General features: G+C 38.2%; 1 protein-coding gene across 4 annotated transcripts; it reads left to right on the forward strand.

Annotated features, from left to right (window-relative positions):
• The first annotated feature begins 51 nt into the window (after positions 1 to 51).
• Positions 52 to 23,223, forward strand: LOC754661 (splicing factor 1). 4 transcript variants are annotated; one of them, XM_030973852.1, is made up of 14 exons: positions 52 to 430; positions 2,696 to 2,866; positions 5,109 to 5,184; positions 10,840 to 10,992; positions 12,172 to 12,261; positions 12,992 to 13,175; positions 13,731 to 13,849; positions 14,688 to 14,886; positions 15,394 to 15,621; positions 16,326 to 16,752; positions 16,997 to 17,110; positions 18,067 to 18,168; positions 20,095 to 20,166; positions 20,841 to 23,223. In XM_030973852.1, the coding sequence occupies exons 1-14, from the start codon at positions 172 to 174 to the stop codon at positions 21,197 to 21,199; spliced, it is 2,553 nt and encodes an 850-aa protein (XP_030829712.1). In that variant the 5' UTR covers positions 52 to 171; the 3' UTR covers positions 21,200 to 23,223. The 4 variants fall into 4 exon arrangements, with proteins under 4 accessions (XP_030829712.1, XP_030829714.1, XP_030829715.1 ...); XM_030973854.1 differs by lacking the exon at positions 18,067 to 18,168; XM_030973855.1 differs by lacking the exons at positions 16,997 to 17,110; positions 18,067 to 18,168.
• The last annotated feature ends 1,924 nt before the right edge of the window (positions 23,224 to 25,147 follow it).

Below are 25,147 nucleotides of genomic sequence, written 5' to 3' on the forward strand. Positions count from 1 at the left end.
GTTCACGATCATGCACGTAGCTAGTAGTAGTCAAGCGCCCTCTGTCGACAAGTACAGTTAACTAGCCATTTTGTGATTTAGCTAACGCCATATTGGAGTGTAAAAGCTGGATGAAACATCCGACGTTGTTCTTGTAATTATCACCTGTGGGAAGATAATTACAACGTAAATATGGCAGGAACGGGTGCAAACAGTGTTCCTCTTGGAGCTCTACACCCATGCTTACGCGGCGGAGCTCGCGTAGGAGTAAAGTCGTCTGGAAATGACTCGATGTTGAACGCAGCCCGTGAAGCAGCCGCAAGAGTGACGGCGAACATACTGAAACGGGATCATGGCGGGATGACCGCCCGCCCACAGCAGGCCCAAGCCCCTCCCGGACCTGTGACAGCCGCTCACCACCCTCTGCCCGGTCAGCGCCAAACGATTGAGCGTAAGAATTTTAAGATTACTTTCCGGTAATTCTATTGTTATGCATATTTTTCAGGACAATGCACACCATGCTAACTGCAGCGCTGATCCAGGGGGGGGGGGGGAGGCGACAAAAAAAATGAGAGAGAGAGAGAGAGAGGGAGAGAGAGGGAAAGGAAAAGAGGAGAGAAAGGGAAAGAAAGAAGAGGAAGAAGAAAAGAAAGGAGGGCTGAAAGGGCCTTGCCCCCGCCCGAGCAACAAAAAAAGAAGGAAGGAAAGGAAAAGAAGAAAAAGAAAAGAGAAAATAAAGGGAAGGAAAGAAAAAGAGAAAGAAGGGGGATATCAGTTGCAATTTTCTCACCAACAAGCTGTGGAATGGTGGGGGGGGGGGGCCAAACGGCCTTTGCCTCTCCCCCCCCCCCCCCTTCCAGTCAAAAAAAAAGGGGGGAAGGAAAAGGGAGAGAGGAGAGCTAAAAGAGAACAAAAAGTAGGGTGTCTGAACGATTTTTCAATTTTCAATTTGGGATCGTTTTTCACCATTTTTGTTTGATATTTGAATAAAAAATGTTATCAGAATAATACATTTCAAATTTCAAGTCTCACCGATGTTTCTATCAAAAGTTACAGCCCCTCCAACACGCTGGTATATTCATATCATTTTAGTCAAAATCGACGAAAAAGACGTCCACGCAGAGTGATGTTGTTTTGCTAAATTTAGCCAAACAGCTGTATCGCGCGATATGCAAGCGTATGCATATCGTACGCATGCTGCTAAGCCAATCCGCGACTTGCAGCTTGAGCTACGCTGTCTCCGCGACATGTGCGATTGACTAGTATGGTTGGCGTTCGTCGCACAATAAACCCGGAAGTGAATGCACGTTATAGTCAATGGCAATATCGCGGAGACAACGCACGTTGTCTCCGCGATATTGCCATTGACTATAACGTGTATTCACTTCCGGGTTTATCGAGGGAATTGCCAACCATAATTTCAGTCACTATAATTTGGGGTTTCGTTCGCGCGCGGAGATGTTACGCGATGTAACCATGGTTTGGACTGAGCGGAGCGCACGCCTCCTAATTAGCTGATCCACCAAATAGCGAGAAGGGTATTTTTAAACTGTTATCAGTTGTGATCCCTGGGGGCTAGCGAAAATATAATCACATAGAATTGTTCCTTAGGACTGGGACTACTTATCGATCGGGGCGTCATATCTCAAAAGTGACAAACCTCAGAGTTAGCCAGGACACAATGTTTAAATTGCTGTTTTGACCAAGATATTTTTAGAATTTCGGGGGCTACGCCCCTTTGGAAATATTGGAATTCACCTGCTCTTTCATATGACACCTCATTCATTGATTATCACCTTCAGGATCACAACTGATAAAGGTTTGAATCTCGATTTGGAAAAAAAAAATTGACTTTTTTTGCATGGTCGCGCAATGCACGTAGGCTGCATAGGGATGCGTGTAATCTCTATGGGAAGAATTTTAGCACACAACATCGGGTGCGCGATCAGACACCCTACAAAAAGGAGGAAGAAGAAAATAAAAGAAAGGGAAGAAGGCCTTGCCCCCCCCCCCCTTAGCAACTTACAAAAGAGAGAAGGAAGGGAAGGGAAGGGAAAGGGAAGAAGAGAGAAAGGGAAAGGTATAAAAAAGAGGATAAAGAAAGGTGGGGGAGATCAGTTGCGATTTTCCCCGCCAACAAGGTGTGTGGATCGGGGGGAGGGCCGAAAGGAGTGACTGAGCTGTGAGCGTCTCTGAATTTTTCTTTCAGTTTACCTGTAAGACTAATTCCAGAATTAATGAGGCAGAGTTAAAGAAGAAAAAGAATTGGGCCAGGGTCAAGGTTAAAGAAAAAGAATGAGGAAAAAATGGAAAAAATGGAGGAAAGCTGAAAAGGGGTATTATAACTATAGGAGAAGGGGAGGAGGAAGAAGTGAAGAGAAAAAAGGAGAGGATGAGGAAAAACAATGTAAAGGAAGAGCAGAAGCAAAGAAAGAGGAGGGGAATAAGGGGTTGGAAGAGGAAAAAGGGGAAGAAGAAGAGAAGAGAACTGCCCTTGATTACGATCTGTTTTCAAAATTGTTATCCACTACCATTGTGGGGGCGGGGGTGGATTAGGGAGGCTGTCGGCACGGCATATTTTCATGTATCATCATGAATCGAAATGAGGTATTCCTATGTTATTGATACTTTCATCTGGACTTAAAGATACTTATGGGCTTTGAAGCCTCTGTAATTAATGTTTAATTATTATTATATCTCGTGTTTTTCAATGCAGCTCTGATGCAGACATCTACCAGTTGGCCCATGCAGCAGCAGCAGCAGCAAGCAGTGGACTCCAAGCGCCGCAAGAGAAGCCGCTGGGGAGGGGAAGACGCCAAGGCTGCCCCTGGAGTAGCTACTGTCATCCCCTCTGGCCTGTCTAAGGAGCAAGAAACTCAAGTCTTATGTGAGTAGCACTCAAATTGTTCCTCTTCTCGCTTGAATGTTCACCCACATCCTCATTCCCTAATACCTTTATTTGAAATATTGCAGCTTGATATTCAATCTTTGCAAGGAATGTCTTTCCAAAGAGCAGGAAAATCTTATCTATGCAGTCTGTGAATTTCTTTTGATCTGCCTTAATACTCGGATTGATTGTTTTACCCTTTTTCTTTTCATGTTTACATACATGTACAAATAGGTTCTTTACTTGTACATGGGTTTTCAAATGAAAATCATCTCCTGAATGTTGGATGTGTACTAATGTGCTTTAGCAGAAGTTGAAACAACTCTTTACACAGTCAAAACGTTTTCAGATGTGACGCTTTGTGGAAAGATGGCTTATTCTGAGCTTGTGTCTATATTCTTGCATCATTTTTTGTTGCAAAGATTTAATTTATTTCTTTAGAGAAGTATTTGCAGCAGTAGTTGATATGTTGAGCAAAATTGTACGCTGAATACTATTTGCATAAATAATAACAGGTCTCATAGTACACAACCTAAACTAAGGTCAAGGTAAGATAAGTTAACAAATTTTTCAGTCTCTCGGATTTTTTTTGTATTCTCAAAATACATAGTATATGACAGAACATTACAGGACATTTGCTCAAGACTTTCTAATTCGAAAATCTGTGTTTATTATAAATACATTTCCTCCATTAAGTGAATGTTTCCAAGCATTGAATTTTGATAAAATTGCCCTATCAAAATTTCACCTTTGCAATAATGAAAATAAAGTTACATGTAGTTTTTAAAATCTTTGCACAGCTACTTTAACAATAATTGCTGGCTTAGTCCCATGTTCATCGTCCCTTGCATACAGTGTAAGTGTAGCTGCCAATCATTTCCTATTTTGGAGGAATGATTTTATATTTATTGGCCTTCAAGCTATTGTTTTGAACCCTAGCTTCCTCTCTTTTTCTCAAATTTTCTGTGTGAAAAGTATATAAAGTAGACTTTTATTTCTAATTTTGCCTTGAGAGATTCCTAATTTTTGCTGTGGAAGGTTGGCAGGTACAGTTTGTCCCTGCCCAATTGTAACAAGATTCTACGTTGTCAAGAATGCTTTTGATATTTACATCCCTCTCTTTCACACAATTTTTCTTTTTCCTCATTATGCATTTTGGAATTGTATCTTCTAATAGAAGGTGCCATTTTTTTTATTGCTCCCTTTAACCTTGTTAAACTTTGCACAGTGCTTGTTATATTACATGTACATGTACATTGACTTTATGATATCTTCATTAGAATCATATGTTGACCATTTCATTTTTTTATTGAATTGCTTGTTTATATGGATGATTTTCATATCTACATGTATGTCTCTTAGGCAATATTTGACTGTTCCATTTACCAAAATTAAAATGAATTTTCAGCACATCTTTTTTGTCGGTGGTGGTGATTTCTTCTCCTCTCCAAACACTGCTATTTATTGTCACCGATTTTCAAGAACCTATCTGTATTCATCATTTTGCATGAAATTATCTGCTTATAATTCTATTGAAAGTCATATGAAATGGAAACGTATTGATTTCTAATGAGACAGCAATTTTTATTTTTTATTCAGAAATTAATTCAATCGTAAAAACCTATATACAATCTTTATTATAAACATGTGTTTTGCAGTGTAAAGGCATGAACCTGGAAGTAGAAGTACTGGCAGTCTGGCACAGAACATACACACACAAAATTCACCCACCTGCCCAAGATTTTTAATTTTAGAATGTCATGTGAGGTACTTGTGTTGACATGTGCTATGCAATGACCCCCTCTCTCATAATTACATATCAAAATAATTCAATACACATTTCAAAAATTTGCCCACCCCCCCCCCCCCCCCCCACCCCTACCTTCTTGCACTCAGTCACTTCATCATGTACTTACATAATAGATGATTGATGAGATGATTGATGCCCATTGAGGTTAGTTTGCCAATGGACTTACTTGATTTTGTTTTCTTCATTTCTTCACCGAGAAAATACATCTTTCTTCACTTCCTAGATAATTTAGGAAATCAATAAACCCATGTGATTTATTCTCAAAATTGAGTAATGCTACTTGATTATTTGCATTACAATCTAAACAAAGTTTCTTTGTATTAATTGATAAAGATCAGGCAACAAGTATTGCCTTATATACTGCGTACTGATCAATGAACATGTATGACCCAATCTTTCGTCTCCTTTCTAACCATACTTTACCCACTACAGTACATCTGCAGATAGAAGAGTTGAGCCGTAAACTGCGAACAGGAGAGCTTGGAGTGCCGCCCAATGTTGAGGATAGGTTTGTCTAAGACTTCATTAACCGTAACTCCATTCTTATTTTGATTATTTTTCTTCTTTTCTTTCACTCTAATGGATATTGTAAGCATCCTCTTTTAACTATATTTTTGTCATTGAATTTCAATGATGTTCTAAAGGCGTGTGATTATTTATTCACACTCCCAGCACAAGCTTACAGGTATGTGATAAGATTATGTGTTTGGAATAGGCCTCTGTCGTTTCAGTTTGTAAACCGGGCTCTTACCGTGAGCGCCCCTGAATTTTTTTCTTTCATCCGATGAATTCATCTCTACATGTGCAACAACAATTTATAGATTCTGCATTCACTTTATACATACATGTACCTTAAACTTGGCTTGTGCTGTTTAAAGTCCATTTCGAAGTGATTTTGGAAGTGGTTTCTTCTAAAAAAAATGTGTAAGTCCATGTAATCGTGTTTGCGATCGCAGTCGAAAAGCTGCGATTGTGATTCCCATCGTGCACATACAGTATAAGCTACATGTTTGAGAAGGAAACACTCAGAGAAATTCACTATTATGAATTAAAATGGATTTTTAAAACAATGGATTCTAACAGATTTGAGACATCTTTATGATCTTCTCAAACCAAGTTTACATGTATGTAGGTACCGGTATTTATAAATTTAATGCAAAATCTGTACTTTTGTCCCACATGTAGAAATTAATTTATTGGGGCACAGGGGCCTTACAGGTTTTTCAAACTTTGGGCCCCGGTTCAAAGGAAAGCTGTGATGACTCTGGCCTAGGGGAAAAGAAGTTGATCTAGTTTATTATTTTGTGAACTCTGTTCAGGAAAGTGGGCTTTTATAATTGCTGTTTTGTAACTTCGACCAAATGTAAATAGTGTATGTACAGTTGTTAAATGGTACCAAATAGTTGGACTTAATTAAAAACTGAAGGCTAAATTGGATTTTAGAAAGAAAAAAAAGGACAAATGAAAACTGTTTCCAAGGACTATCAAAAGTTTGATTTAAAAATGGGTGAGCATTTTTATCACTCACATCTACATTTTATAAGAGGAGGCATTCTTTTAAAGGCTTCCAGGAAGCATGAACTTAATTGGACCAGATTGAAGAATCCTTAAAGTAGTCGACCGAAGAATCAAAAGTGTTATGAATTGATGCGAAATTCATATCATTGCGAAAGGGAAGCCTTACTGATAAAATATAACACTTTCCTTCTTTAATATTTGTTTGGGACCCGTGGTAATCATCTCTCAACATGTTGATTTTGAGATCCCGATTTTCTGCCTTCAGCGGTCCTCCGTAGAGCGCCAAGATTTGTGAAGTCACATGCGACAGCTAGCCACAAAGCATTTTACGCCTTTCCATCATATCTAGATGATTTTTCAGCAAATTATTTGTGTTTTTCAAGAGAAAATCTTTCCATCCACACATAATTTCTTCGGGTGACTGCTTTAACTCATTCAAAGGACTATTATTTTGCTCTCTCTATTGTAAAAATATTTGTTTATTTATACTGAGACTATCTTCTCACAACAAAGTATTGTAAGTGTACCAGTAACTAAGAAACAATGCTTATCGTGTATTTTTTGTGTGTGCACCATTGTTATCATATACATATAGGATAAGTAATGCATGAGCAAGTAATTTTGCAGCACCAATTAAAAAAAAATAAACCCAATGTTTTTACTAATTTTCAGTGGGGAAAAATAATAGGAAAATTACCAGTTTTGCAGTATGAATCATGCTGCTGCAAACAAAATATGAGAAGCAGAAATTATTTTAGGATTAGATGTAACCCAATACAGTAAACCAACAATTTTTTTTTTAAATTTAATAGTAGCTTCTTTGAAATGAGGTTTGATTAAAAAAACAAATACTCAATCCTTGAAATTGGATTTGCACAATTCAAATGTCTGTTCTTTCCTTAAAAATCTTGATAAAAAAAAAAGAAGAATGTTTCCCGTATGAAAAAACAGAAATTAGACACATGTTCGCTATTGCCATCGCCATTGGTGGTTATGAGATTGACTGCAGCACTAATCCAGTACTAACAGGATACTATGTCGTTAATCTGGTTTCTACTTTTGGAAAATGATTACAGTTGAATGATAATTAGATCAAGTGTGCTACTATTATGGAAGATAAGATAGCGATGCTTACTTCCTTCAATTTTTAAATTTTATAATCATGTTCTGTTACATTCTGGTAGCCATGAATATCTTTGAAAGAATAATAATAAAAAAATTATCTTTTATTGGAGGTATATTATTACCTTTTCCCATTATTCGACATACCCTTAATATCAATTTGTGTAGTTAGCATATCATCTTACTTTAATATCATCTACAGGCTACATTTGCAGCAGGCAAAACTAATAATGTGTACTTCACAGGTTTTCATCCGTTATCTAATTGGAACAAGTATAGTTGCTGTCAATATCTATTGAATGCATGCTATGACACATTTCATGTATGTTTTTATCTAGCAGAAATTGACAGGTTATGTGTAGGAAAAGCAAATAACCCATTTCATTGTCTCTCTCCAAATCACATGATAAATCATAACGATCTTCTCCCTGTTTTTTTCACGCCTGATTAAATCTTAACCAAAATTCTCTCCAATGATATACACGTTTGCATTGATTATTTACAAACCATATTGCAAACTGTTGCTAACTTTTCCCTCCACATGGTACATGTGTATGTATATTCTCACACAATGTTTTGCACACTTTGATGTGTTTATTTATGCCTAGATGTATTTTAACATGAGAGCAATGATTTTTGTAGCTAGCAATCACGACAGGTGAATTCCGCTAGGGCCATGCCAGAAAGATGACCTCGCCATTTGGTATCAAGCAGGCTTGGACATCAAAATCGTTGTGTTTGACAGGATGAAAGCAAATCTCGAGATAACAATTCAAATCATTAGTTGTTTTGTTTTCTTTCCTGTAACTCACAACTTTTCTTATACAGATTTTTTTTTAGGGATACATTTTATACAAATTTTCGTAAAGACCATTTTCAATATTATGCCCAAAATAAGGCCTTAGATACATGTACCGTAATGTATTGAACTTTCTTCCCACATATTTTCTTTTTTATCTTGGAGCTAATTTAAAGAAAGTATGAACTCTGGTCAAATCCAGATATTGTCTTTTAAAGATAAACATTTTGAAATGCAGCTAGCAGATGGATTTTCACTTTATTTGAAGATAGGCATATTTATTTTTCATTTCGTCACATGATCCTGATACTTGTTATTAGTTTGCTCTTATAATGATACATTTCTATAGAAAATCACAAAAAATGGTTTAATCTTTGCAAAATTCAACTTCAGAGGTGTAAATAACACATAGTTTGGTTGATTGATTTGGACTTTAGGACAATATGAGTTATCAAGAGTTAACCGTATTTGAAAGAAAGGCAGAAAAATGAAGAGAAACAGTGAATGTTTGTGAAAACAAATATATGATTTTGAAATTCATTAGATGACTAAGAATTTAGCAATCCATTCCAGTTACCTATCATTTATGTTATGGAGAACTTGGAGAAGAATCATGAAGTTCCCTTTTGATAACAGATACATGAATGTAATAACTTATTATTAGTCTTTGCAATTACAATTGAAGATATATTTGCAAGGTACATGTACTTGTCACTATGAACACCACGGACAAAGAAAGCGGACAAAATATACAGTTCCTCAGGTAGACAAAGTTACATCCCTTCACTGCTATTATGTAAAAATGTGTAGAACAGGTGAATATGCATGTGACACCTGTTCTACACATGTTTACATATTAATAGCAATGAAGGGATGTTCCTTTGTCTACCTGAGGAACTGTATATTTTGTCCGCTTTCATTGTCCGTCATGTTCATAGTGTGTAGAGTTGCTAATTTGTGTTCCACCTTGTTTACCTGATCAATTCATTATCATATTTAAAACCATTTTCTTTTCCTCAAAATTTAATCGACTAGCCTTATGCTCAGAGTATGTGGTCTCTGAAGATGTACATTGTATTCCTTAAGGATTGTTTTGAAATGAAGGAAATCCTTATGAGCAAGCCCAAAGGATTTCTTTCATTTGCTGTCCCATATATGTTACCAATTTTCATGGAATCATAAACATAGATTGCCATCAAAAGTGCAAATTTTCTTGCTATTAGGTCTGATTCTACCTGTAGCTCTACTTTGGCTATGGACGTGATGCAGTCATTAAAAAAATACTTTTAAAGAAAATCGTAGATGTGGTTGGTAATGTATGGGACAAAATAGCTACACAAGTTTATCATTTTATGCTAAAAATCATGAGCATCGAAGGTGGACCTGTGCGCTATACAAGTAGCCACTATTATTATTACAGTTTTAATAAACAATGAAAGTTATTATTATAAGTAGTAGTAGTAGTAGTAGTATTACCATGAAAGGTACTTTTTGTTTTGACATGATGTCCTTACAGATATTAAAAGAATTCACTTGCAATTCTTTGTAGAAAGATTTTACAGAAGGTTCAACTTTAAAGGAAAAATATCCAATTTGTTCACTTTTTTCCCTCCTATACCTGGATTAGGGTCCCTTCCCAATATAAAGTATGAAAGTATGGACAATTCGCTCTAAATCATGAGTTGCATGCCTATTTAAAAACCTGGGTTTAATTGCATCGAAATGATCTAATTCATGGGCTCTGTTTCATAAATTTTGTTAAAAATAACAAGTGCCAAAATTCTGTAACAAATTTACTCAAACCAATCAAATATCAAGGAGTTCGTTATCTTATATCAGTCATCGTAAATTATCATTAATAAACAAGTTTTATGAAACAGGGCCCAGATCATTAACCCTTATAGTGCCACGGGTGAATTGCCAAAATTCATTGTTAATATTTTGCAGTATTGACTATTAAAGAAAAGCTAGTTTTCTTTTGTGAAATTATATCAAGATGAGCAATAACAAAACAAACTTGAAGTTGTAGTTCTGATGCATCTCTCTGTAAACTGTAGCACTATAAATGATTAACTCATTACATTTTGAATTTGTGACATACATGTACATATACGGTACTACCTGGTCAAAGTAGCAGAAATTGCTTCTTTATTTTTACAGGTGGTCTTTTTGTTTTAATTATTTCTTAATGACAGCTGTGAAAGATCAGCTTGACTGCCATTAAATGAAGTACTCCTGGTTGTGATGTTTATTTTTAGTAACAAACAGTTGTGATTGTAGTCCCGAAATTTGGGACACCAGACTCCTAATTTCTTGTGTAAGCCTTATTACTTTCAAGGTTAATAATCATATCACAAAGTTTTGCTCCACACACTATGGAAGATATATTAATGTTAGATATAAAAAAGTGAATTCACTATTTAAAGGACTACCAATGAATTTCTACTATTCAAACATACATGTAGATCAATATGTGGGACAACAACAGAAAGACTTCCAGAAATGTTTTGCCATGCACACTGTTGTATCTAGCTACCCTGCCAACGGAGCTGTATACTTAGGGTTTGATGGGCGTATGCCTCTTTTACATACATGTAGTTCAATATGTGGGACAACAGAAAGACTTCCAGCAATGTTTTGTCGTGCACACTGTTGCATCTACCCTTCCAATGAAGCTCTATTTGATGGGGGTATGCCTCTTTTCTTCTCTTGTTCATCCTTAAGGTCTCCTTCTCCCGAGCCTATCTACAACCATGAGGGCAAGCGTCTTAACACGAGGGAGTATCGGATGCGCAAGAAGCTAGAGGAAGATCGTCACAAGATGATCCAGGATGCCATCACGATGAACCCCGAGTACAAGCCTCCTGCAGATTACAAGTAAGTTCAAACTTGGGGTAACGTTATTGAGATTTGTTTGGATGCTTGTATTATTTTATATTGTTTGATTTCGGCTTTCTGTTTCATTTTTGCATTTTGCTCTGATGAGTGCAAGACGAAAAGTATGGCTCTTTTCAACGCGATTCTCCGGTTATTGTGATTGTGATATTTACATAGCTTGATTGAGGGGAGGGAGGGGCAGAGATGCCAACTAGTACGGATTTCCCGTAATTTCTACGGGAAATCGGCCGATTACGGGCGGTACGATTTTCATACCATAAATTCCGGATTTTGCAGATTTTGCCGATTTTCAAAATTAGCACTTTAAGGTTTAGCACGTTTAAGGTTTAGCACGTACTTTTGACTATTGCAGCGCAGCCATCCTTGAATCCATGCATAGAAATCCCACAGGGCTTCCGATTGGAAAATTTGTTATCTAGCACACCCCTTTCAGTGCATACATGTGCATACAACATGTGCTTCGCGAGCCGGGTGAAATACCTCTCTTGGCCGCGCCGCTACCGCCCGCCCAGCGCCAGGCCTCGCTACGCTAGCGCCGTGTACACTGTCGGATTTCTCACAGGCTGTCACAGCGTTCGTCGATTTTCGTCGACAATCTGAACTCATGTTGGTTGGATTTAGATATCAATCATCATGTCTTCCACAACTAAGAAGCGTGGCAAGAAGTTACAGACTTTTAAAGAAGAATACAGTAAGAAATGGAAATGCATCGTGTAACACCAACTAATGAACAGGTAGACCCTATGTTACTTTTATTTAACTTGTTGTGCTATCGCGCTTGCCTGCGGGAGCTGCGCTTGCCAGCGTGCAGAAAAATTTGCGTCGCGCAGAAAATTACGGATTTTGTCTCCCAATTACGGATTTTTAGCCTTATGATTACGGATTTGTGCTCTGAAAGGTTGGCATCCCTGGAGGGGGAGAACGGCCATAACCCCTTCCCTCCGTAGAACAAAATCATGAAGAAAGGCATTTTTAGGGTAGATTTATGTTATATTCTGGGGGAAATTAACTTTTGAGGCATGTGTGGTGTCGCCTTACTTATTGTGGTCAGTGTATGACATTGATTGAAACTGCTTGCAATATTCATGAATAATTCCACCTGATCAGTGTTGGAATGGTAATTAATTCCAAAAATATATCTGTTTTATCAATTTTCAGACCTCCTGTCCAGCGAGTGAGTGACCGGGTCATGATCCCCCAGGACCAGCACCCTGACATCAACTTTGTCGGTCTCCTCATTGGACCTCGGTGAGCTATGAGTGACCACTACCAAGTGGGGAGGGGGAGGGGATGAGAGAGGATAGTGGGGGGAGTCAGTGACAATAGTGGAGGGTTAATATGTGGAATATTTCCTTGAATAACATATACCATAAATCTCTGTATAAGCGCACCCCTATTTGGGGGCCGATTTTTTTTTTTTGACTCTGTAGGCAGCAAGCCAGGTCCGCGTTATAAAACCCACACGGGAAGGACTTTTATTTTACTGCGAGGTGCAGTTGAAGGTGCCGATTCGTGCTTGTGAATATGTCACAAATAAAATTAACAATGTCGTTTTTAAAACTAAATATGACATACATATTTTCCTCAAAGTCCAAACAGAAATCCGGACATACAGGTAGTGTTGTTTTAGTCTCCGAGTGATGAGTCAACACACCGTGTATGACTGAGCTTGGAGACATTGCCAGGCGTCAAGCGACACTTATCCTGGAACTCAGTGTTATATTGCTCTGGTTACGAACTAGAGCAATAACACTGAGTTCCTACAGGAAATCTATTTATTCAGATGGTCATAACTCAGCCAATACTTAACATATTCAATTGGTTTTCAACATTTAGACATTATTTTTTATATTCTTTTAGAAAATGAAGTAAAAATTGAGAAATTCTTGAAATAGATTTTTATGATGTCACAGCTTTGGTACTCTATAATGAAAATGCTAATAACTTCTTCTGACCCCTCATTAACCCTCATCCTCAGTGGCAACACCCTGAAGAAGCTTGAGAAGGACACCACCACCAAGATCATGATCCGAGGCAAGGGGTCGGTCAAGGAGGGCAAGGTCGGGCGTAAAGACGGACAACCCTTACCCGGAGAAGACGAACCTCTCCATGCCCTCGTGACAGCTAACAATGCTGAAAGTGTCAAGAAAGCAGTCATTCAGGTAAGGAAACAAGGGAGGTGTTTCACAAAGATCCTAAGTCAAACTTAACTCTCAGTTGGACTTAAAAATTATGGAGAGCCATTTGTAGCCTTAAAGTAAAATTTATTCAAAAGCAGAAATTGAAGTATTTTAGACTTTTCATAAGTTCCACTTCAAGAACATGAAATCTCCTTGACAATAGAAAAAATGAGTGATTTGAATCAACATTTTATGATGGTGGTGAGTGAATGAAATCAAACTTTTTGCTGCAATTCTTCTTCTTCCAGTGTAAGTGCTGCTTCAAGGTGATGAAGATAAACACCCTGATTGTGTGTGTATATGTGGAGACTTTCACATATCCTGTTATTCCACATTTCCACATTTTAACTTTTTGTTCTTGTTGTGCTGGTGCATATATACATGTGTACATAAAAACATTCCTTGTAGATATTACATAGGCATCCCACTCAAGAAGACCTTGAAGGCATCAAGAGAGGGGTATTGGGCTGGGTCCTGTGGGAGGTTTTTCCAGTCCTTGCATTATATGTATGATTTGTCTAATTTTCCTTCTTGTAGATTCAAGAGATCATCAAGCAAGGTATCGAGACTCCAGAAGGTCAGAATGATCTGAGGAGGATGCAGCTGAGAGAGCTTGCTCGTCTCAACGGAACACTCCGGGATGAAGATATGCTCAGGTAAGTCACCTTTTCTTTGAGTGTTTGTATAGCTCTAATGATTTAATGGCAGAATGTGGAGCAACAGGATATGAAATGCTCAAGACCGAGGTACTTGTGGAGAGACACTTGATGTAGAATTCTGACAGGGTCACTGAACTTGTCATAAACTGACAGATCACTATTGATGATAGCTCTGTACCAACTCTTTCGTTGTGCAAAGCAGCCAGTCATGCTGATTCCTGGGATTACAATAGAGTTATCTTAATGCACTCCAGCATATCAGGTTCTTATTTACACCTGGATAAAGAGTGGCAAATGTAAGTTAATGTCTTCCCAAATAACGGTAGTGCCTTGCTGGGATTCGAACCCTAAATCTTTTAATTGAAAGACACATAAATGAACACCCATACAGGGAAATGGCGTCAACCGTGGACCAAGTTTAGTACTTGTGTGTGTGTGTGCGTAGGTAATCACCAGCAACCGCGGATCACTCCATAGAAAACTACATCAAACCGCGGACGTACCTCCTATGGGATGATCCAGGTAGCGAGCGCCTCTCCTGCGCAGTCAAAAGGGGGCGCTGTGACATTTCGCGATACACATCGGACTGATCCAGTCGATGTTGCCTACATGCTGTAACATCTAATATTAAAACGCCCCCTACGTCGTAAATTTGATACGGCGGAACCGGTATCGCAACCGTGGACGGTCCCCTATTGCAGGTACGTCCGCGGTTTGAGGTAGTTTTCTATGGAGTGGTCCGCGGTTGCTGGCGTTTTCCTACGCCACTGTACCACAACCTCCACACCTCGTCTACAAATTTTATTGTGAAATTCTTCTCTGCACCCTACTCTAGGTGCTCCAACTGTGGTTCGACGGAGCATCGTACCTGGCAGTGTACAGAGAAACAGAACGTCACCAACAACATCCTCTGCTCCCTGTGTGGTTCGGCCGGTCACATCGCAGCCGATTGCAGGGAGAAAGCCACGGGCGACCGCGGTCCAATGTCCCAGCCCATAGTCAACTCGGCTGACAAGGCCAAAATGGACTCAGAGGTAAAAGGAATGTATAATTACTGTCCGTTACACTTCATCCAAAGCTTCAGTGCAAACATAAAGTACCTGTAATAAACTCTGTAGATTTGTTACAAATCAATTACTCATAAAAATACTAAATGATTGGTATGATTGTGCATACATTGTGTGCGGGCAAGCACTGAATCTAATGAACGGGGTAATAGTATATCTGTAAAGCGCTGAGAGACGTCCGAGATGTATTCAGCGCTATATAAAAACTGAATATTGTTATCATTATTACCTTTAATCTGTTTAAATTATCTAGAAGTGTTCTTGCCCAAATATCAGTTTCATTTTTAGTTTCAATTATTTCTCAAGAGATAAAAATACATATATATATATAAACAGACAAATGTATGACAATACATAAGATGAATTATTAAAAATGTGGAAGGCAGTGGCCAAAAAGGAAACAAACAATGAAAGTGACTCCACTATCAAGCCATCCCTCTATCTCGTCTCATGTTGATCTCCATCTCTCTCCAGTACCTGTCACTCATGGCTGAATTGGGGGAAGGTCCCTTGCCAGGAGGAGGAGGGGGAGGCCCACCGAAGGGCAGCTTAGGTGGACATGGAGGTGGTGGTGGTGGTGGACCACCCCCCAGGCATTCCGCGCCCCCTATGTCATCGGCTCCCCCTCCCAACCGCCCCTTCATGATGCCTCCAGGAGGGCCAGGAGGGCAGGGGAACAATTTTGATCACCCTCCCCCACTGGTGAGTGTGCCCCTTCTTTTTTTTTTTACAGAGGTGTGGTCCTTTGGAGAGTGTTCCTGTTTTTGCTATACTATACATGTATAAATCAAGATATTGAAAAGATGATTGGTACTACAAAATCAGAGAATCGCGTTGAAAAGAGCCATACTGAAGCTTTTTCGTCTTGCACTCATCAGAGTAAAATGCAAGAATGAAACAGAAAGCCGAAATCAAACAATATAAACGGAAACTAAAAGGAACAAGTGGCACATATAACGAGCTCTGATTGGCTGTCTAAGGTAACGGTAAATTAGGCTTATTGCCAGCCGGTTATACTGGGATAATCAAATCTTACGAATCAAGAAGGTAAAAATCAAGATATAAATTATGAGGAACATGCTGTTGCTGTAAAATGAGGCAGTAATTTTTTATTTAAAAAAACTAATTTGATTAAGAGGAGAACTAACCCCAAAGAATAAGTGTAAGTATGTTGAAAAACAAGATGAATTCCTAACTTTTGATGTACAATACATCTTACGAACGTGTACAAGAGATATATAAATGAAGAATTCTTGGCATGATGTATTACATTTTAGCATGACATTTATTATGATTTGTAAAGTGACCAGTTTGATGTCATTACTTCTGACAAAGTAAGTGTTAGGCGCTATATAAGCACTGTAATTATTATTATTATAAAAATCTTTATTGTCTCTTTTGATCAGATGGGTCAGCATCTGAACGTACCATGGAACAACCGCAACCAGAACAAGCCCCAATCCCTGCTCAACTCAGGTCACTCACAGCAGCGTCCTCCTCTGGGCCAGGGTCCACCGCCCCCTCTCCCTCATCAAGGAGGCCCCCCACCACCATCCAACAATGGTCCTCCACCACCCCATCACAACCAGCCCCCATTCATGGGGGGCCCACCACGCCCCCCTCGGATGAACAGACCCCCTCCCGTCGGTCCCCCTGGTGGCATGCCGCCCAACATGATGCCCCCTCACATGGGCCAAGGACCCCCAGGACCCCCTCAATCTGGCGGATTTAACCCCATGATGCCGCCCCCGCCTCGTGGGGGTGGACAGCTGCCGCCTTGGGCTTACCATGGTGGCCCCCCTGCATCTGGACCCCCTAATCCACCAGCACCAGGTGAGTTGTGTTCTTATAACTCTAGATCTCTGTTTATGTCTTAGTTTTCTCCGTTTCGGCTCTTTTGGCCGCTGATGCTAAAAGTAAATTAATAATTGGGTTTAAATTACTTTTTTTTAATCAGTTCAAAATTGTTTTTCTATTTCATTTTCCCCAAATCTACCTATCACGACTTTGTGTCTGAATTTGCTGATTGAAACATTAAATAAAGATTTAGCTTGTTTTGCCCATTCATCCATTCCAGCCCCAGCACCAGTCCCTCCACCATCTCTTCTTGTAGCCCCGCCCCCACCTCCACCCAGCAGTGAGCCGCCCCCACAACCCCCCACAAGTGCACCGTGGCAGATTTCATCTTCAAGTAAGTCACCGAAATTAATGGGATGATTAAATTTGTTACAAAATAATTTGTTTCAATCTTATATTTTAGGAGGGGTCGATCCTTTCTCTTTCATGATAATTGTAAACCATTGTGCTGGTTGAAGTCTCTGGTCAAAATTTGATTTCAGTAATATTCCTATTTTTCAATATGCTCCCAAATTATTGCCCATTTCAAGTATGGTTTTGTATCAAAATAAATTTTTCTCAAAAATGTATGCATGCAATGTTCTTTGAAACTTGTTTGGACTTAATTTTAATGAGACTCTCAGACTATTGGATTTTTTAAATTGTGAATTGCCCTTTCCAATGTTCAAATTTTGTTTCTTTCCCCAAGTACCCTTTTATTTGAAAACGTGTTCAACTGTTAAAGCTTGATTTTTTTAAAGAATTCATTGATGGCTCATGTTAGAAAACCTAGAGGAAATGAGAATTATGTGTTTAAAATAGCTGAGGAATAAGAGATTGGCTTTGTGTAGAGTTAAGGGTAGGTATAGTCCCGGGTTGGAGTTTGGAAGTTGGTTTTACCTCAGTTGCACCAACAAGACCGATACCAGGCCGACGACAGACTGAACAAAATTATACAATACCCCCTGTAGCCAATTATGGCTCGGTCTTTAAGGCCAAATAATAAAAAAATGTTTAGCATCCTGCCTTTTTAAAATCAGAAATAGATCATTTTAGCAGCATGTTTTTCATGTTTTAATTCATTGAAGAAGAAAAAAAAATAATAAAAAATAAGAGGCAGCCCCAAAAAGGAAACAAGCGGGGACGCTAAACATGTATACTTTTTTTAATGGCCAAAGTCAGCTTTGAGTTGGTTTGGCAATGTGACTAAGGTTTAAGTGTAAGAGCATGTGTCGTAAAAATCGTAAAGACGTCAAATTACCTGCTCTGAAGCACACCTTACATCTGCTGCCAAATGTGCTTGGTTTTCAGGCCGAGGGGTAGCATCGTCTCCCCCATCTCAGCCTCCATGGCAGACACAGGCTATCCTGCAACAGGCCCTAGCCCTCTCGCAGCCTCAACAGGCAGCGGCAGGTTAGCTGCACCACTGATCTCTTAAAACATGGATAGCTTATTGATCCATGCTGGTGATGCCACAGCCGCCATTTTGGCATGCAAATTAACATGCATTTCTTGCAGCGTCCAAAGCTGTTTTTTAAGGCATTGAACCAAAATTCTGTCAGAAAGACAGAACTGAGACAACTTCATACAGGAGAATACGATGGTTAAAATATACTATGCAATTCGGACACCTTGGACGATTTGGTACTGTCTTAGAAAGAGTTGTCATTGATCCAAATCAAAGTCTTAATCACAATCTTACAATATGTACTGAGTTGTGATTGATACTAGAGTTTGGATCCACTGAGATTAATAGGCCATTTTCGTAATGTAACCAAATCTAATGCATAAGTATTTGTGAAGTGCCTCAATACAGATTATTTCATTCAACTGATAAGAATAATAGTATTTCAATAGTCAGAATGCAAACTGCATATATTGAGTGTTGCTAGGTAGGTCAAGCCATAATGATTGTCCTGCCTGGCAACAATTAATATATGCAGTTCGGATACTGTCTATTGAAATACTATTATTCTGATCAGGTGAATAAAATAATTTGTATTGAGGCACTTCATAAATACTTACTGCATACTGCATACTGCATTAAATTTGGTTACCGGTACATTACAAAAATGGCCTATTACAACTCTTTGTAAAACGAGGGCCCTATTGTCCTCTGTAAGGATCTTGGTGCAGAGGAAGAAGTAAAATGTCCGTCTGTGGCATCACCCGTGCCATGGCTCAATATACTATCCATGTACTAAGATCAGTGAGCAAGTCTTGTGCATGCTGCCTCCCCTCAATGTCTTGTAGAATGATGTGAAGCAAAATATGATGTAGCTATTAAAGATGAGGTTTCGATATCTAATCTTGACATCCTCGTCTTCGGCTTGCGGTTTCTTCTGTGTCTTCTTCTGTGTCTTCTGATAATCACAAACTGCTCTTATACAACTTTTTTTTATAAATGGTAGCTGCTGATGCATTTCTGTTGTTTTTATTTTTTTTACTGTCATGACACAGTCCTTATATCTCTATCTCTTGCTCACTTATGCTGAGTTTTGCTGACTTTATTTTTGAGTTTATCTAGTTTGTTTTAGTCCAACTCCAAGCTTCATTTTGATTTTATTTATTTCTTATTTATTTATTTATCTATTTAGTTCATGTCATTCTATGTCACTGATAAAATTATCTGAAAAGAAAGTTGTGATTTTGGTTTGCTGTAATGAAGGCCTGTTGGTAATGCAAATGTATTTCTTTGACCTCCTGTTAAATCATCTCATTAGCTTTTCTCTGTTATCACGTTGTATTTCTCTGTTACCATTTTCCTTCTCTCTCTTTCTCTCTCTCTCTCTCTCTCTCTCTCTCTGACTTCTTCACCAAGAAGACTTTGATGTTAGCTGCTTTATTACAATACTAATTAATTTCTTGTATAAGAGGATTGTTCAAATGCTTACCCCGTGTTTATCTGAAGGTCTTTTTGTTCAGAGATTTTGATAAGGAGGCTTGTTTTAAAAAAAATTAATATTTACAGTAACAGTTTGAACTTTTTTTTATCCAAGGCTTGTTCATCTTTAATGCCGGAAATTATAGTCAGTTAACAACAATTTTACAAGTAAAGGTAGTATGGCTAGTGGGATGAAAATAAGTAGCTGTTTGCAACATAGGTCATATGCCTACTTAATTGTCTGTGTGTTATAAGATACAAAATGTCAAGTGTATTCTACTTTTTTTTTAATGCTTTGGTTTACCCTGTCAAATGTGACGGAACCTTTAGGAGCGCTTAATGATCTAATGATCTTTACATGTATATGACTTGTGGGTGAATTCTTAACCATTTTCCTCATCTACACCTGTAGACTGGATACTAACATTTTGTCTGTGTTATTCTCATGTTTCCAGCCACAACTTCCGAGACCACCACATCAACAACCAAGCCAGCTCCTGCTGTTCCTTGGCAACAGCTTGCTGCAGGTAAGACATACCTAGCACCAGATAAAAACCTGTTGCAACTGTGTGCGTTTCACTTAAAGCAGTCAAGCCTGCCTGTATAGCGATGGCAAAGACCACTCTGTTTTTTTTTAAATCCTTGACTAATGTACATGAAAGCCTAAACAGAAACTATAAAAACAATGAATATATGTAGAAAGAAAAGCTACAAGTATTTATAATGACTTGTCAGTTTGTTTTGTTTCCTTTCAGGAGTAATTATGTAGATATAGCTTTCTGTTTTGGTATGTAGGTACCAAGTGAGAATCTATAGTAGTTGGGTCAATTTCACTTACCATGTCAATAAAAGATTGTTATTCCAAGGAAAGAATCATTATAAATTACCACATAAAAATATAGGTCAGGGCCCTGTCTTACAAAGAGTTGATATCAATCGCAACTATTTATTTAAGAGATAGGAGACTGCAAACTTGTGATTGATTGGAGAACTTACGATTAATTTGGATCAATTGCAACTCGTTGTAAGACGGGGCGCTGATGTATTCGCTCTTTTGCCACATAAATGCAATTTGGTGTGTAGTACCTTGTTGGCTTGTGCACGTTCTACTTTCCTCCATCTGATTACGTGAAGAAAGATTTCACTGCATTAAAACAGGATACATTTTAAATTTATTTCCTCTTCTTTTCTATGTGTTCAGCCGCGGCTGCTGCCAATGCTCCTCCAGCAAGTTCAGCAAGCAGCACTTCACCAGCCCTGCCCCCTTGGCTGCAGGCCTACACTGCAGCAGCAGCAGCAGCTGGGGGAGGGGGAGCCTCTTCAAGTACAGCAGGGGGGCAGCCCACGCCCCCTCACTGGGCCCAAGCAATGCCCCCTCCACCACCCCAACCAGTGCCCCCTCCCTCCATGCCAGGAATGCCCCCCATGGGGGTGTCCCGCCCCCACATGCAGCCACCCATGCCCCCCATGCCATACCAGCAGGGTGGTATGCCGGACGTTGCGCCCCCTCCCCCTCCCCACTTAAATGCCCCGCCCCCACCTCCGCCCCCTTCAAGCTGAGCACTAAACTAAACTATCTCTCCTTTTGTTATTAAAGCATTTTATCTTATCCCGCTAGACTTTTATATGTCTGTCTTATAATACAATAGATTATTTGTTAATGAGAAAACTTAGCAAGTTTTTAGTTTCTTTTGCAGTATCCATACATCTTGATTACTTTCCCTTCCACAAAATCCTACAAAAGCATCTTTTACTTAGTCATGTTTCTGTGTTTTGTGTCTGCTTCGATGAGTAACATTTTGCTTTCAAGGATGTTCCTTGACTTTGAAGAAAAAAAGGTGCATATTCTCTGTTTGCATATCCTAATTTTAGCACTTTTGATAATTCATGATTCTAATCCATATTCTGATGACAGGTTCATATTTATATAATTATTGTATTTAGTGTGTGCCCAAGCATACCTACAAACTCTAATCTTTTCATATCAAGTTAATGTTGGATGACTGCGATCCAAATTGAATGTTTAACTATATTGTAATTCAAAGGTAGATATATTTGGGGATATTCAACCATGTAATGTGTGGAAGTGGCTGGACTGTTACAATACTTGACATTTTTAGTTACCTTTTAGATTTTATTTGTGTGCTGCTATGCCTATGATGACTATTTAATTGAAGCTAAATTATACATTATGAAACGTTTCTGAGATGCAATTTCCTCTTTCTTCTCGAAAAAATGAGGTAATTGATTAATATATTGAAGAAGAAGGGTATATGAGTACCCATCACATTCCAATGTAATTACTTCTTTGTCTTAGTGGTGTGTATGCCATAAACAATACTAATGAGGCAAGATAGCATGTCTGAGTATATGCGACTACTATGTATGAATTCAATATCTAACTTTCGTTGTGTGTTTTAACACAGTGTTTGTTCATCTCCATTTGGCTCTAGTATAGTAGAACCTCTTAAAGAACACTTTAAAAAAAAAACTCTCATTATAACAAGGTAATTTTGCGTGTCCTGCTTTATACTGTATGGTATTTTAGCCCTGATATAATGAGGTTTTGATATAAAAAAAGGTGATTTCCTCGGATTTCCTAAAGAGTGTGATAACGTGATTTCACTGTATAACATACTTTATTTACAGCTTTTATTGAGATTGAGAAAAGCAAACATATGCATGTACTTCGGAAACAATCTTTTTTACACTCTTTTTTATTGGTTTGTTTTGATCATGTGTAGTTATTGTTTTTTAGTTTCTAGCAGTGATTACCTCTTTTAATTTTTTTATTTTATGGGATGAAATTATGTGTTCTGTTATGATAATCTATCAAGTGGGAATATGTATGCAGAAAAAAAAAGAACCTGTAAATTTCACCCTCATTTCCTTGGTAGCTTAGAGGTGTATGCCCTTGATCTTGGAAGAGCAAAATATCAAGGATTTTCCAGATATATGTTCATTGGCATCATTGCGGTTAACTTTTGCATTTACAATTGTACGAGATTCTTGATTTCATTTTTTTCTTTTCTTTTTTATAACTACATGTAGTAGGTGATGTAAACATTAGAACCATTATGAATGATAACCCCAGCTATAACTCTTTCCCTAAATTATTCTGAAGGAGGCAAAAACGCATCAACACTTTTTTTTATTTAGCATATTAAACTTTATGTAGAGTCTTTTATGGACAAATTTTGTTGGCCTAGTTCTCACCATTACAGGCATTTCTAGCGTACCGGTAATCATGCTATAGCACTATTACATATTAGAAAGGGATGAATTTAATGTGCTGTTGATATTAAGCAGCGTCTATTCAGTTCATGGGATACACAAAGTGGTTACATCGACATGTAGATTCATTTCAGTGATGTGATATGATTTCATCTTTCCAAGTTTATTCGGTGTTCATTTGGCTTTTTCTCTATTTCTCTTTTCTATGATATCCTATGTTAAAGGCCAGAAGAGTGTTCTACACATAGTTAATACCTTTAAGGCTCTCAGTATTGACAGAACATGCCTCTCATTTACCCTCTCAATTTCTCTCTTTGAGGGGCTGAATAAAAAGATGTAGGTCTGCGTTGTAAAAGTTTTTAACTATAAAACGGACATTAATGTCAAACTGCTATGGTATCTGTCATGTGAGAGAAGTAAATGTCATGTGCATAGCAAATTCTGATCTGTAGCAAGTTCACCGATTTCATTGTACTACATCTGTACATGCTCATGTCAGGAAGATTTAATATCCATTAATAAATGTACATTTTTCTTTATTAATATGGTTGTTGGTGTTTTGTTTGTGTTTAACTTTCAGCTGAATAATGACAACTCATTAGTGACAACTTTATAATAAAAAAAAAAGAAGATGAACAGATATTGCAAATAGAGAGAGACATAGAGGGGAGGGAGAAAGAGAGAGAGAGAGAGAGAGGGGGGGGGGGGAGACAGGGAGGGAGATATCTGTTGGCGTTTAACTGTAACCTGAATAAGGACGACTCGTTAGTGACAACTTTTTTTTAAAAGATTAACATATATTGCAAATGGAGAGAGATGGTGGGGAGGACGTAGAGAGAGAGAGAGAGAGAGAGAGAGAGAAGGAGGGAGATAGATTTGGAATGCGTCAGATCAAGACCAATGTTATTGTTTACCTGTTTCTATCAACAAATCGGATGCACTAGCTGGATTTTACAGAACCATCATCCATTGTTTGTTTTCCCTCCCCGACTCTCTCTCTCTCTCCCTTCCTCCTCCACTCTCCCTCTCCTACCTTCCCCTCTCTCTTCATCCTTCCCAACTCATTAATTCTCCTTCTCCCTCCCCTCCGCTCTCACTCCCTCTCTTCCCTTTTCTCTCTTTAAAAATGTCCGCTTTTTTTTTCTTTGGGTGTGCAATTTTGTCTCCTCAAATTTAATCTGAAATTTAATGCTCTCCTGCTATAACATATTTAGCGTCCAAAAAGTAGATAGGGTTCTTAGGCGGGGATAGCTTTCATGGTCGTGCAATTCATTAGCAACCCATCCACCCATGGATGTTGTCACTACTGATGAAATTGATATTAGCTCATCTGGAACAGTATTTTCACATGACGTGGTTATACGCTTGGTAGTATGAGCACCTTTATAGAAATTCCACCTTTTTGAAGCTTCCATCTCGGTCCACATTATGCAGGGTAGGCAAGCTATTTAAGATTCAAGGAATGCATGCTTTCGCAAAAACTAAAGCAAAGATGAATGACTTCATAGGCATTGTGTATAGACCTCCCAAGTTCTAATTCAAATGATTTTCTAGTGTACCTTACAGATTTACTAAAGAATCCACTTTTTGTAAACAAAGACGTTTTCATAATGGGAGATTTCAATATTGAATACTTTAAAGCATAATAACAACAATATATCCCATAAATTTCTTGAAACATATTTGACATCTTATTATTCAAACTTTCTCATGATGGGGTGAGTTGGGAAGGCCTTGAAGTGGTTCAGGAGCTACTTATCCAATATACGACAATACGTATTCTTGAATGATCATAATAACGCGGGGAAGTTTGTTTGGCCCTTTATTGTTTATTATTTATATATATAAATGAATTTTGTAAATCATCCGATGTCCTTTAATTTATATTTTGGCAGACGATTCTAATTTATTTTATTCCCATAAAATTCCAAATACTTAAGTCAATATTGTAAATTCTGAACTTGAAAAAGTCACCCAATTGATAAGTCTTTAGAGCTAATTAACTTTCCCTTAACCTCCAAAAAAAACAAGTATGTTATTTAGTAGTTCTATAGAGACACTACCCATGGATATTGTATTTGACGATAACCCCTGGAAGTTGTCTCATTCATTAAATTTCTATATAGGCATGACTGTTGACAACAAATTTTCGTGGAAATAAAATTATACGTGTAAGATTATTTCACAGAAAATTGGCATAATAAATAAACATAAATTTCATTTTTCGACATCATTCCTACTCATGCTTTGTTCATCTTTAATTTTACCATATCT

The sequence above is a fragment of the Strongylocentrotus purpuratus genome, unplaced genomic scaffold, assembly GCF_000002235.5.
Source record: "Strongylocentrotus purpuratus isolate Spur 01 unplaced genomic scaffold, Spur_5.0 spur5_scaffold_7, whole genome shotgun sequence".
Lineage (NCBI taxonomy): Eukaryota > Metazoa > Echinodermata > Echinoidea > Camarodonta > Strongylocentrotidae > Strongylocentrotus > Strongylocentrotus purpuratus.

What these genes read in the sequence shown, in the direction of transcription:
- LOC754661 (XM_030973852.1), top strand. Translation starts at nt 172, where the DNA reads ATGGCAGGAACGGGTGCAAACAGTGTTCCTCTTGGAGCTCTACACCCA. An exon ending in AAGCCTCCTGCAGATTACAA is followed by an intron (nt 10,993 to 12,171) that starts GTAAGTTCAAAC and finishes ATCAATTTTCAG; the next exon opens with ACCTCCTGTCCAGCGAGTGA. An exon ending in GCCTCAACAGGCAGCGGCAG is followed by an intron (nt 18,169 to 20,094) that starts GTTAGCTGCACC and finishes TCATGTTTCCAG; the next exon opens with CCACAACTTCCGAGACCACC.